Below are 12,947 nucleotides of genomic sequence, written 5' to 3' on the forward strand. Positions count from 1 at the left end.
TAAGAATCATGGCAATAAAATGTGAATGGTCCATGCAGTAGGAGAATTCTTCAATGTCAGTTACATAATCTTGCCCTGGCTGTCAGTGAAATCAGAGCAAGGTCAGTGCTTTGAGAGTTCAGAAAGCAATGAAGTCACCTCAAAGGGCAGTCACACCAGCATTAACACCACCACCAACTAAAACCCTATGCAATGATATGGGAAATTCTGCTTTGGAATTACTATTCTGTCAAGTGTATAATTAGTTAACATTCTAATCAAAAGCTAGTTTCAAGTTGATTATAAAATCTTCTCTATTCTGAATTAGGGTAAGATTAAGGATTTTATCCAAAATCAACTGTGATAGTCGATTGTAAACGTGCTGTGTGGCCATAGGATTGATCTCTGATCACTCAAATAAGGGGAGGAGAAATCAGTAACATTTTCTTTTTCTCCTTTCCTTCCCAAGGGAACTTTAGATGATGCAGATGACCCAAGCACGAGCATTGGAGCCTATCACTATATGCTGGAGTCAAACATGGGGAAGACCATGCTGGAGTTTCAGGTACCTGACTTCCTGATTATTCTATCCAGAAGCCTGGGAGAGATGCAACTCTCATCATTAACATCTCCTATTCTAATAACCTAGTTCTCAGCTGGGGGCAGTGGTGCATGCCTGAAATCACAACAACTCATGATGCTGAGGCAGGAGGATCTCAAATTCAAGGTCAGCCTGGGAAAGTTAGTGAGATCCTGTCTCAAAATAATATAACAAAGAGCTGGATATATAGCTCAGTGTTGAAGTACCCCTGAGTTTGATCCCTAGTACTGACTGGAAAAAAAGAACTATTTTTGTTTAATTTTCCCTTTCATGGAGTCCAACACCATGGCCCCATTTTAGCCACACTTTAGTGAACTAAAACAAACAAGCAAACAAGGCAAAATTTTCACTTTTATGAAGGGAAGTAAAAGACTTAAGTCTAAGATGTAGGTGAGGAACATGGCAATCTTACTTCCCTGTAACACCCCACCAGCTTCTCAGTACAAAATTTCCCTTAAACCAAATCAAATTTAAAATTCTGGTTGTACCCTTCTAGTTTATAATTTTCAGACACCATAGAGGAAGTTTCCCACAGTGTACACTGAAAGATACCACTTCAATTATAGTATCTCTGTTATATAAGAACTGCCTCTTCCTATCACCAACCAAATCAAAAAAGTTAACAATCTGTTACCGTTTTCCAACCACTGCTGACCAGCAACAACAGAGCTGAGGAGCTTGCTACATTACCTATTGCAGATGGTTTCCTCTTTATGACATTGCAGCTTTACAATGGTGTAAAAGCATACCTGAACAACCATTTTATTTTTTCCTTTCAGTATAGTACTCAATAAAATACACTGCATATCCAATACTTCATTATAAAATAGGCTTTGCATTAGATGATTTTGCACAACTGTAGGTTGTGTTTTGAGCATGTTTAAAGTAGGGTAGGCACATTTAAGGTAAGCTATAACGTTCAGTTGGTTAACTGCATTTTTGACTCAATGGCATTTTCAACTTACAATGCACTTCTCCGGATATTACCCCTGTGGGAAGTCAAGGTGCATCTGTATTTGCAAAATAAACACTTATGTTAATAACAATGAAAATAGTATTAATAAGTAATGCTTCTTAGATTCTTTCTTCATCTGATGTGATGATTAGCACTTAACTAATGTTATCATAATTCAACTCTCGAAACAACTATATGAAGTAGCTATTATTATTATCTTCATGTTATTGCTGAAAAGAAGTTTGTCATAGCTTAGCAAATGGCAGAGCTAGGGTTCAGACTCAGGATGTCTGATCTCTGAGCTCACATGCCTGACTCTTATACGGTACTGGGATGGACAAATGAAAATTCAGTGGGGATCAGGTAGGAAACATGTACTCCCCTAGAAAATGAAACTTGAATGTAGTCGAACATTTCAAAACATGCAATGATGCTAGAAATCAATATATACTATTACAAACAGGAGACTTTATCCCCAGTAATTCTATTTTCTTAGGTTAGATTCCAAGAAGTAACCAGAGATTACAAAATTAGATCTAAGAAGCAACCAGAAATACAAAATTTCATGGACAAAGTGTGAAAAATAAAAAAAAAAAGTTTCATCATGGTAAAATTTACCAGGGTGTTACAGCTGAGGCCTGAAACAATCAACTTTCTAATACCTTCTTCCTACATTTCAAATCTTTCTCCAACCAATGGCATAGCCATGTCTTGCATGTACACATTCCTCCTGCTGTTTTTTTTTAAATCAATAATTTTCTTTCTTTTTTTTTTTAAAGAGAGAGTGAGAGAGGAGAGAGAGAGAGAGAATTTTTTTTTTTAATATTTATTTTTTAGTTCTCGGCGGACACAACATCTTTGTTGGTATGTGGTGCTGAGGAAGGATCGAACCCGGGCCGCATGCATGCCAGGCGAGTGCGCTACCGCTTGAGCCACATCCCCAGCCCTCAATAATTTTCTTTATGAGTTGCCCCTGTGACTGAAGTAAAAATACTCTTTCTTCCTTTTGGCCTTGATCTTGGTCATCTAATTTTCTCCTTTAGGGGACATGGTGTTGCTAAGGAGCCTTGAAGTCTACCCTGTGGAGCAGGCAAGGGCACGTGGTGTTAGCTCTAGTTCTAGCCTAGACTCTGGGGTGCTCTGACTGGTTTTAGTCTTGCTCTGTTCCTTGTTGCTCAACCTGTTTCTTCATCTGGGTATAATTCAGGGACAATAATAGCACCACCTCACACTGCCCAAGTGAGAATCAAATGGGACAGTAGGGGAAGAGTTCAGCACAGTGCCTGGCACATGGCAAGTGCTTCCTGGGGGTCAACAACGTTACTCTATGTCTTTCTGGAGGACTGCTTTACTGAAATGCCAGGTGTGGCTAGACGGATTCCCCTGACAGCTCTGCCTAACCTAAAGCTTCAGATGTGGAATGGCCAACATGACTGTGAGCCCCTGCTGCAGGATAAAAAGGTGCAACATCAGAAGGTCCATTTTTTTCATAACAACATAAAACTAAACAAAAAATTAAAAGGGAAAAGAATGGCTCAAGAGAAGGAATGCACATTTTTTAAAATCACATAGTCCTGTGTGGGAAGCCTCTCACTTACCATCTGGAAGCTTGCCCATTCCGAGACTCAGTTTTCTTATCTATAAAAGAGAAACATTAATGCCTACTCTAGATTAAATAATGTGACATTTATAAAGCACATAGCATACAACTGCCCACATGGAGGAAAACAAGTTTTTTTAAAAAAATTCCTCCCTTTACACCCCATCAAAGAATATTGCACTTCTTTTATTATAGAATGAAGATTTCCTGCCCCACTACACAGTACCTTCCATGTGATTTACTAGCTCTATTTTCAGAAAAATCGAGAATGATTTTTAATGGGATTGGGTCAGTTTGCCAAAGATGGGGAAGTGAGAGTTTTTAAAAATCTGAAAATTCCTTCCAAGTACTATGAAAGGCTTTACTCAGCCTTCTTTTAGTCATATTTTTATTGCCTTGCTTTGGGCTGTGTTTTCTGTGTGGTCTATGTAATAGGGCATTTTAATATGTGAAATAATAATTTGAATCATACTGTGGAAATGCTTCATAAATTCCCATAAAAAAGACTGGGTACAGGATGGGGACAAAGGAAGAGGAAGATGTGAGAACAGGGAAAAATCCAAGCTCCCTCTCCACAGGAGATAGTCTGGCAACCCTGGAGGAGGACCTGTGGAGCACATCCCTTTTCCTTCCGCCTACCTGCTGGGGACCAGAATGTTCCTTAGTGGCCTAGGCTAAATGTATCAGCATGGGTCTGCACATAATGGGAACTGACTATAGACCTGGGCTGTTTCTGCAGAGAAGCAGCAATTCAGTCCCCTGGTGGGTCATAGACATGTGTTTTTATCTAGCTATGGATGGCTATGCCATAGAAAAACAAGGTTGGTGTCTGCTGACTGCCCTCGGGCTTTCAGGGGGCCCATGCTGCAGCCAGCACTCAGAGGAAACATGATAGGCCTCTGCTTACCTTCACTTCGTGGGAGGGAAGCAAGGGAAGTCAGGGCTGCCTGTTTTAAGGTAACCTTGCCACAGAGAAAACTGCCTGCTGATGGGGGTGGGGAGGGCATGGGGCAGCAATAGTCGCTGGGTCTTGTCAAGGTCAGATTCTAGGCAGACATTGACTGAAGCTGGTTAATATATTTATTCTGAAGCCTAATGCAATCCATGGAAGAGTTGTTTATTTACATCTTTGCTAAATTCTCCAGGTCGCCTTTTAAAACCTCATCCCATAAACAAATTTCCTCTTAAATCCATTCTCTTGGGTGGGGAGATGGTGCCCACCTGTTTTTCAAGTTCTCCATTTACAGTGTTTGTTTTTCTTATTTCTGATGAATCACAGAACCGAGCCAGTCTTTCAGACAAAGTTCCAGAGGGAAAGGGTGAGCATTTTCTCCCCGACAAAGTAGCCGACAAAGTAGCCGAAAAATCAAACATCGTGTCTAATAGGAGGCAACACCAGGCAAAGCTGTGAGCACAGAGCCCGCTTGTTGCCAGTTTAAATGGAATGAATGAAAAATAAACCAGGAAAGCTGTTATTGAGAGCTGCAACTGCAATTTTCCCTGAAGAGGAAAGAAAACACAGGATTTATTCTCCATTCAACTTTAATTCTCTTTGCTAACCATGACCCCAGCTATGTAATTGGCAGGGCCCAATACAAAATAAAAATGCAAGGGTCTTTGTTCTAAAACTATTAAGAAGTTTGAGACTGTAGCATGTTAAAGTTTGTTAAGTTTGAGACTGTAATATGTGCTGAACTCTGTGACTGCATAGACCTCACACTCATGAAGCAGGGCTTCCTGCTGACAGACATATGAGAAGGGCCCTGACTAGGGTTAGGTGAGTGAGGCATTTGTCTGTGGCACAAAATTGTAACAGACACTAAAAATGATCAAGGTAGATAATGTTATAGTGTAATCTTTTAAAAACTCAAAAGGAATGTAAAAAAACTCCTAATAAGTAAAAGATCAAAAATTTAAACAAAAGACTCTAAGTGTGCATGAATCATCTCACTCTGGTTACACATTTCTTCGCCTATCTCACCCTAAGAGGTCAGCTTCTGATTGTCCTGTCAGTCTAGCCAGGCTGCCGGGCTTCTAGATTATCCCATATAACAAACACCAGGACATAAAAGACTTCCGGGAAGGGCTGCTGTTGTGGCTTGCCCCACACATGTGAGGCACACTGGGTTCAATCCTTAGCACCATAAAAGTAAATAAACAAAACAAAGATTGTGTCCATGTATAACTAAAAAAAATAAAAATAAAAATAAAGACTCAGGGAAGAATAGGACAGGACCTGGTGGAATGGACAATACTAACTTCCTTTAGGGTGACAGGACTTCTCCAGGTAGAAAGCAAGATGGCAAGCATCAGGCAGCGAGGAAGCATGGTGGGACTAGGAAGAGATTCCTCACAACTCCACAGCAGCCCTCTCCCTGTCAGTCTGCAATCATGCAAGGATCTTTTGGGGCTGAGCATGTTGTCACTCAGCATCAGGAAGATAGTAAATTTCATCTCATGAGAGGAAATATGACAGGAAGAATAATGATGATGAGATTACTATCTCTACAAAGGAGGACAACTCTGAGGTTAGGATATAGTGTAAGAGGGTGAAAGGAGGTCATTTTCCCTAGAGAATTTCAGCAACCAGAGCAACATTGAAGAGGCAGCTGTGTTACTGAAGTGAAAAAGAGCTGCTTGGTGATGGGATCAAGATTCAGAAAAACCAGAGAAGGAATCTGGAGACAAAATGGTATAATCATCTTTGGGAAAGTTTGTGAGATGAAGGTTGTCAAGGGGCATGAGAAAGGTTTCCAGTTCTGTTCACAGTGTCGTTGTGGATTTTAGAATCTTTGGGGATTTGCAGATTGGAATGACCTCAACTCATCTGGAAGAGGCAGCCCTTAGTGGTTAGATAAGTATGAGAGCCCAGAAGATCTTGGAGGAAGAAGAATACATATTTTTAGGCAACAACTGTCAGAGGATGAATCAAAATGCCTATTAACAACAGTCTGTTTCTCAACTGGACTCTAGGGATGATAGGACAATACCAAGATGATACTGGAAACCACAAAATAAATCTAGTATATCTCTTAGTTGTCAACTTTAGATAGGGGCTGGGGTGTGACTGTGTAGAGATCTTGCCTAGCATGCTTAAGACTCTGGGCTCAATCTCTGGTAGTGCGTGCACACACACACACACACACACACACACCAAAAAAAAAAAAAACTTTACATAAAGATTTGGAATGTGTGGGGGTCAAGTGGAGGAGTAGGGTGGTATTTATCTTCTTAAAAAATGGAAATTCACAATGCTCAAGTAGATTCTTTATAAAACTTGAAACCACACATTTGTAAATTTCTATTTACAAATATTGGCCCTCCTATTGCATCATAGATCCTGTTCCATATTAGAGTATGCACAGTGTATATTCACTTTTATGGTTACAAAGTATTTATGAGTAGATTTGGTGGGAAGGGTAGCACATATTTACCAGCCAGAGTCACTGAGGCTACTTTGATGGAAAAATGGAGAAGCATAGCAGTGAGAGCCTCATTAGGCAAGATTTGAGTTCTGAAATGAAGCATTTCCATTTTTCCATATTAGTGTACTGATGCGATGGTGTGAAAACCTAGATGGTGTCCAGGAGAGAGGAGGCCATGAAAGGGTGGCTTCCCTGGATATTAGACCCAGGACCCCAGGAAGATAATGGGATCTCTGGAGTGAAACAAGAAACTTGCTTGATATTCATATTGCATTTTTATTAATAGAAACTAAAGTTTTTTTTTTCTTTTACTATGGATCTTTGGGCTCCCAAGATACTTATTGTTCAGTGGAAAACAGAAAAGAGAGCCAAACTTGATCTCAGACTGAAAAGAAGAGAAGCACTAAATTGTAATGGCAAATTTAAAGTAAGAATAGATAGAGCTACTTACTCCTCCCATAGTTTTATAGCTTTAAAATTTGCCAGACAATTATAAGATGCCTGAAATCTAAGACTAAGTATGTGTCTCCTGGTTTTCCTAATGAAAATTTTTTCCTGAGTAGGCGGAGGTAAAGACAGTCAAAAAAAAAAAAAAAAAAAAAAAAAAAAAAAAAAAACCAGTCAGCTTTTTGTATAAGTAAGACATCTGTCTAAATGTTCTTTTTCATAATCTTTCAAGAACAGGAAATTTTTTAATTGTGTTGAGTAATTTTCCAATAATTATGTGGTTGTGTTTTATGCTATTCATCCTAAAAGATATCTCTCTGGCAAAAACAAAGAAAAATAAAAAATCCCTCTATAAGTGAAACACAGATAACTCTGGTGGAAAACTTCTAGCTCTAACTACATTAGGAAAATAACACTCTTCAGTATGTTGTTACATCTTAGCTTGCCCTTGATATCAGACAGTGAAAGGAAAAATGGAGCTCCTATAGAACTTAATGCCATCAGATGTGGACAGTGTTGACTTGTTTTTTTCTTTTCTTTTTTCTTTTTCTTTTTCTTTTAGTGTGTGTGTGTGTGTTGACATATTTTAATGTCAATATAACTTTATTGTCCGCATTTTGAGGCATTTTTGACTGAATTTATAAACTTAGAGATGTTTACAGTTTTTCTGTAGCTTGTCCATTGTATGTTTTATATTGTCATAAGATAAAGTCACAAAAAATTTTAAAGATTTAGCTGGCTTTTATTTGCAATTCTAGAATTGGGCAAGAATTCCATAAAATAGAATACATATTCTGATGAGCTAAGTAGTAAAGCTTGAATTTATAGGCAGAAAACAGCTAAGGAAAGCAGAAACAGAACCAAAAATAGATTGGTTGTTTCAAAGTTAATTTCCTCTTAAAGGTTAAAGCAGAGGTGACCTCCTTATCATGCTGGGATCCCAGCTACAACTGGAACTTGGCTATTATCACTTTCTTCTGGTTTCTTGGAAGATCAGAAAAACAACTTAGTTTCAGCTCCATGACATGGAACATTAGCATGAGTGACTACATTTTGGTTTGGTCTGTTAGACCCACTGTAGGAGCTCAGTCAAAACTAGTGGCCTCCTGTAAATTTTATTTCATGATATTTACATATTTAGTTTGGGCTTAAATTCTTAAAATCTATTTATTTTTTTAATAAGTTAACATGGTTACATGATTCAAAATTCAAAAGGTTTTCTAAAAGATTAGAAGAAAGAAACCCTCCCACCCCCACCTCTCAGGCATACATTTACCCCTAGAAACAGCAAGTGCTACCAATTTTGTTTCGATTTGGTTTTTGGTACTCAGGATAGAACCCAGGGATGTTTACCACTATATTCCTAGCCCTTAACCTTCTCCACCTCTTCCTCCTTCTCCTCTCTCTCCTTCTTCTTCCTCTTCTTCTCCTTCAAGACAATTTCTTGCTAAGTTGTTAAGACTGGTCTCAAACTTGCCTTCCTCCTACCTCAGCCTCCCCAGTCATTGGTATAACAGGTATCTGCCACCATACCCGACCAGATTATTTATTTGTTTGTTTGTTTTACTATTATTATTTTGGTTCTGAGGAATGCTCTCAGGGCCTTACACACATGATAAGCCTCTACCACCTGAACTACATCACCAACCTTATTACCAGATTCTTTTGTATTTTGACAGAACTCTTCCAGGCAGTTACATGTCAATGGTACAGAGGGAGCTTTTATTCTTTTTTTTTTTTTAAGTAGGTACATTTTTTTAACCTTCATTTACTTATTTTTTTAATGTGATGCTGAGGATCAAACTCAGTGCCTCACACGTGCTAGATAAGTGCCTCTGCCACTGAGGCACAACTGCAGCCCCTCTTTTTTAAACAAATAGTAGCACAGACTACACCTGTTTGCACCTTGCTTTTGTTTTGATGATATACCATGGAATTCTTTACATTAGAACTTAGAGAATGTTCTCATCCTTTTCGTATGTGAAGTATTCAGTAGTGTGGATTTGTCATACTTTATTTAAACATTTCTTAAAAGAAAAAAAAAAGAACATTTAAAATGCTCCCAATCTCTGACAATTTCAAAAAAACAATACAACATCTAACCTTGCCTTTACATTATTTCTCAGATGTTCTGGTATATTTAGGAAACGTTTTGGGTGTATGATTATTAGAGCATATGACTTTTCATTGTTGAAAAATACATGTCAATTATTTAGTTACTGTGTTATGAAAGCACGGATATAGCAAGGGCGTGAAGGATGAATTCTCCAGGAGCCTGGGGACTCTACTCTTTGAAAAGTCCCAAAGTATTATGACAATATTGCATGTTTCCCTGATACTTTTGGGGATCAGAATTATGCCCTGGTCCTCTCTTGCAGATGGACACTTCTGCTTCATAACTAATGACAGCTGTTCCATTTCATAGGAGCTGATGACCATTTTCCAACTACTGCACTGGAATGGAAGTCTAAAAGCCCTTCGTGAAACGAAGTGTTCTCGACAGGTGAGACTGTCTAGTAGGTTTGCTCTGTATGATAAAGCAGATGGCTGGTTGTCATCTTCTTAGGGGATTTCCTTGATGTAGATTATTTGTCTACTTAAATTTTGTAATTATTTATCAAGAGTAGAGGGCACATGAAGAAATATATAAAACAGTCTGAATATATGAAAAATGGTGGCTGGATTTAGGACTGATATAAATACCTGTACTGAATGCCAAATGCAGCCATCATTGACAGACTTGGTCTCCAAGTTAGATGTAGAATCTCCTCCGGCTTGGTGCCTTCACAACCTCCAGTGCAGAAGGAAGTTGAGATTCACTGTCTGGAACATTCTCACTGCCAATAGGCAAAGGTGGTTGTGGTTAGGGTATCCCCACCCCCACCCACTAAAAGTTCCCAGTGGACTACAGAAAGAATTGTAAAGTTGGACAAGCTGGCATTCAATCACCTCAGTTTTTTTGGCAGTTCTTCCTTTTTCAGAGACAGGGTCCTACTCCTTCTTCATTACTTATGAGAAGCACCCTTTCCCCCTTGTTAAAAGCAAATGTAAACCCTCTCCTGTATATTAATGGTCTTCACCTGCTGGCCTCTGGGAGATTTATCCTTTCTTTATCCACCATAAGAATTTGAAAGACGGCAGTTTATTTTTGAGTATTTCCTAACAGGAATTTGTATGAGGAACAAAGCCTCTATAGTCAGCAAGTGGAGGCTGAATGTGAAAGTTTTCCTGCGCACTGCAGCCCCTGGAGTTTTCTGTTGTTCTTTGCTTAGAAAGCCTGGTTTTCAAAATGTCAAAAATGGAAAAGAAATGAGTAGCTGACAATGGCTTTGGCTATTTTTTTTTCCCCTCTTTCCTTTGATTTTGTAAGAGGCCTTTGAAATATGCCGGGTTGGTTATAAACACTTTTCCATGATTGTTTTTAATTTGTTAAGGTCATAAATAAATACCATATGTTTTTGAAAATAAAAATAAGCAATGCATCCACTCCATACAATCAAACCTATACATGACAGTAGGATGTATTAACAATTTTTTTTTTAACAGAAGAATTGAAGGTAGAGGCTGGGGTTGTGGCTCAGTGGTAGAGCACTCACCTAGCATGTGCAAGACCCTGGGTTCGATCCTCCGCACCACATAAAAACAAATAAACAAAATAAAGGTATTGTGTACAACTAAAAAAAAATTTAAAAAAAGAATTGATGGTAGTGGCTAATTTTTAATCATTTCCAAAGCAAGAGAGAATATACCATGAAGCTATCATTATCCTGTCAATAATGATAATGTCTACATTCCATAATACATTTTTAACATTCTCTATGTAGTAACCATGACCTATCTAGACTGTTATTTTCCTTATGTGAATACCACAGCAGCTAGGAGGCTGACTCTCCTGGCTTCCAACAAGTCTTGTTCTGAAGTTCCCTTGAATAAACACTTCCTATTTTCTGCAAAAGGTGTTTCACTCTTTCTATCTTCTCAAAGAAGATGATGCTGGGCAGAAGTGTCCAATGAAAGAATGAGGCAATATTCATACCAATTTTTTTCTAGGAATATATTTTTCAAAAGAAGGCTTGTGTTTTTTAGAGATGTAAGGGCTTTATTTTGTGAACATTATTGTCATTCCTAATAGTATTTTGAGGCAGACCTGAGTGACTTGTTCAGCTGGACCAAAATTAGCTCATCATTTCGTTTTTAAAAGTATGTCCAGGAGATTTGGTTTTCATCTCTGGATATCAGAGAAATTTGGTTGTTGGTAAAGCCCAAGACTGGGGTGGAGGGGGAGGGAGGCCTTGAGCACCGTGCTTCTGTGGCTCTCTACTGACACTCTGAACTTTGGTTTCTTGGTTCCCAGGAAGTCATCTCCTATTATTCCCAGTATTCACTAGATGAAAAGATGCGCAGCCACATGGCACTGGACTGGATCATGAAGGAGCGGGAGTCGCCAGGAATTCTCTCTCAAGAGCTGCGAATGGCCCTGAGGCAGTTGGAGGAAGCCAGGAAAGCAGGACAAGAACTACGGTTTTATAAAGAGAAGAAAGAAATCCTAAGCTTAGCCCTGACTCAGATCTACAGTGACCCTGACCCTTCCTCACCCGGTGATGACCAACTGAGTCTTGCAGCCCTTTGTGGCTACCACTAGCAAGGCCAGGTCCCAGTGCCCCCAAGGACTCTAACCTTAGGAAGCTCTTTGAAGGAGCATCAATAGCTACTACCTGAAGGCTGTACTAATACTCCCATCCATGCCATTCATAGACCGTGGGAGTGACAGGACTCAGGCAGATCCCAATCTCCCACTTGATTTATTTTCTCATTACTTTCTCAAAAGCTTCACCTCAGAAGGAAAGATTGAAGACAGGGTTGTTTGAACAAACATTTTCCAGGGTTAGCTCCAATCTAAAGCCTAGCTGACATGTGCCTTGCTAGACTGTATATGTTGTTTTAAAGAATAGACCAATATAGCAGCCAGGACCAGGGGAAGTGGTAGGATAGCAATTTAAAAAAAATACTTGGAATTAAATAAACAATACAGATTGTTTTTAAAAATATAAAGGGTCAGAGTCTCTTTCCAATCTCTGAAAGCTAAATGTCAGTTTTTACTCCACAAAGTATAATCCAAGGCAGCAATGGGAATGTTTTCTGGACATTTCACTATCAAAGATCTTAAAGTGGCAACAGTATGAAAATCTTAGATAAATTTAACGTGGATTAAAACACCACTGTAATAATTTTTTGAAACCCCATTCTTCCATAGGGGAAGGTAAATGTCACCTACAGTGGTACTCTTATTTTTCTTCCTCAAGAAGAAATACTATTCAATTTCTGAGTCTTGCAGTTAATCATATTTGTTTTTAATTTGCAAAGAGGTGACTTGAAATAATTTGCTTTTATTTTTGCTACTGCAGACATATCTACAATTGAGAAAATTAATCACATTTTAAACATTAAAACATTTTGAAAAATCATTAGCATGTAACAAAGCACTTTTGATTCCTTTCACAGCACTAGAGAGATTTTAGCTGTCTTTGTTGTTAAATACATAAGAAACCAGGAGCTCATGAATAATATCATTATTATTAAGTCACTGGAATCTTCTTTACAAGAGGGATAAGATGTTTCCATCTCTATCTGACCCATCTCTATGAATCAACCAACCAATTAGAAAATCATAGTAAAATACAAACTAATTTTCAGATAGTTCCTGGCCACTTAGATTTAAGAAAAGGCATCGGTAATTTTAAAGGTTCATAGATATTTCTATATCTGTAACATGAAAAGGAGTATTCTGAATTTAGACAAAATTCAAATTAAAGATTTTTTCAATTATGAATTGTTTAAATAGTCTCTTTTTCTTATGCAAATGCAGACTAACTTTCTCAAAGTTAAATCATTATAATTACATTGAAGCTTACAAAATATATTTCACCCTCATATTTAAAT

General features: G+C 38.3%; 1 protein-coding gene across 1 annotated transcript in view; it reads left to right on the forward strand.

Moving 5' to 3' along the window:
- The window catches only part of LIX1 (limb and CNS expressed 1), a 49,243-nt gene extending 36,522 nt beyond the window's left edge, over positions 1-12,721 (forward strand). Inside the window, exons 4-6 of the mRNA XM_081300846.1 lie at positions 449-544; positions 9,433-9,510; positions 11,362-12,721. Of these exons, the coding sequence (XP_081156972.1) occupies positions 449-544; positions 9,433-9,510; positions 11,362-11,649 (462 nt within the window). The 3' untranslated portion in view covers positions 11,650-12,721. The remainder of the gene's footprint in view (positions 1-448; positions 545-9,432; positions 9,511-11,361) is intronic.
- The last annotated feature ends 226 nt before the right edge of the window (positions 12,722-12,947 follow it).

This window comes from Spermophilus citellus, assembly GCF_964194105.1.
Source record: "Spermophilus citellus genome assembly, chromosome: 1".
NCBI lineage: Eukaryota > Metazoa > Chordata > Mammalia > Rodentia > Sciuridae > Spermophilus > Spermophilus citellus.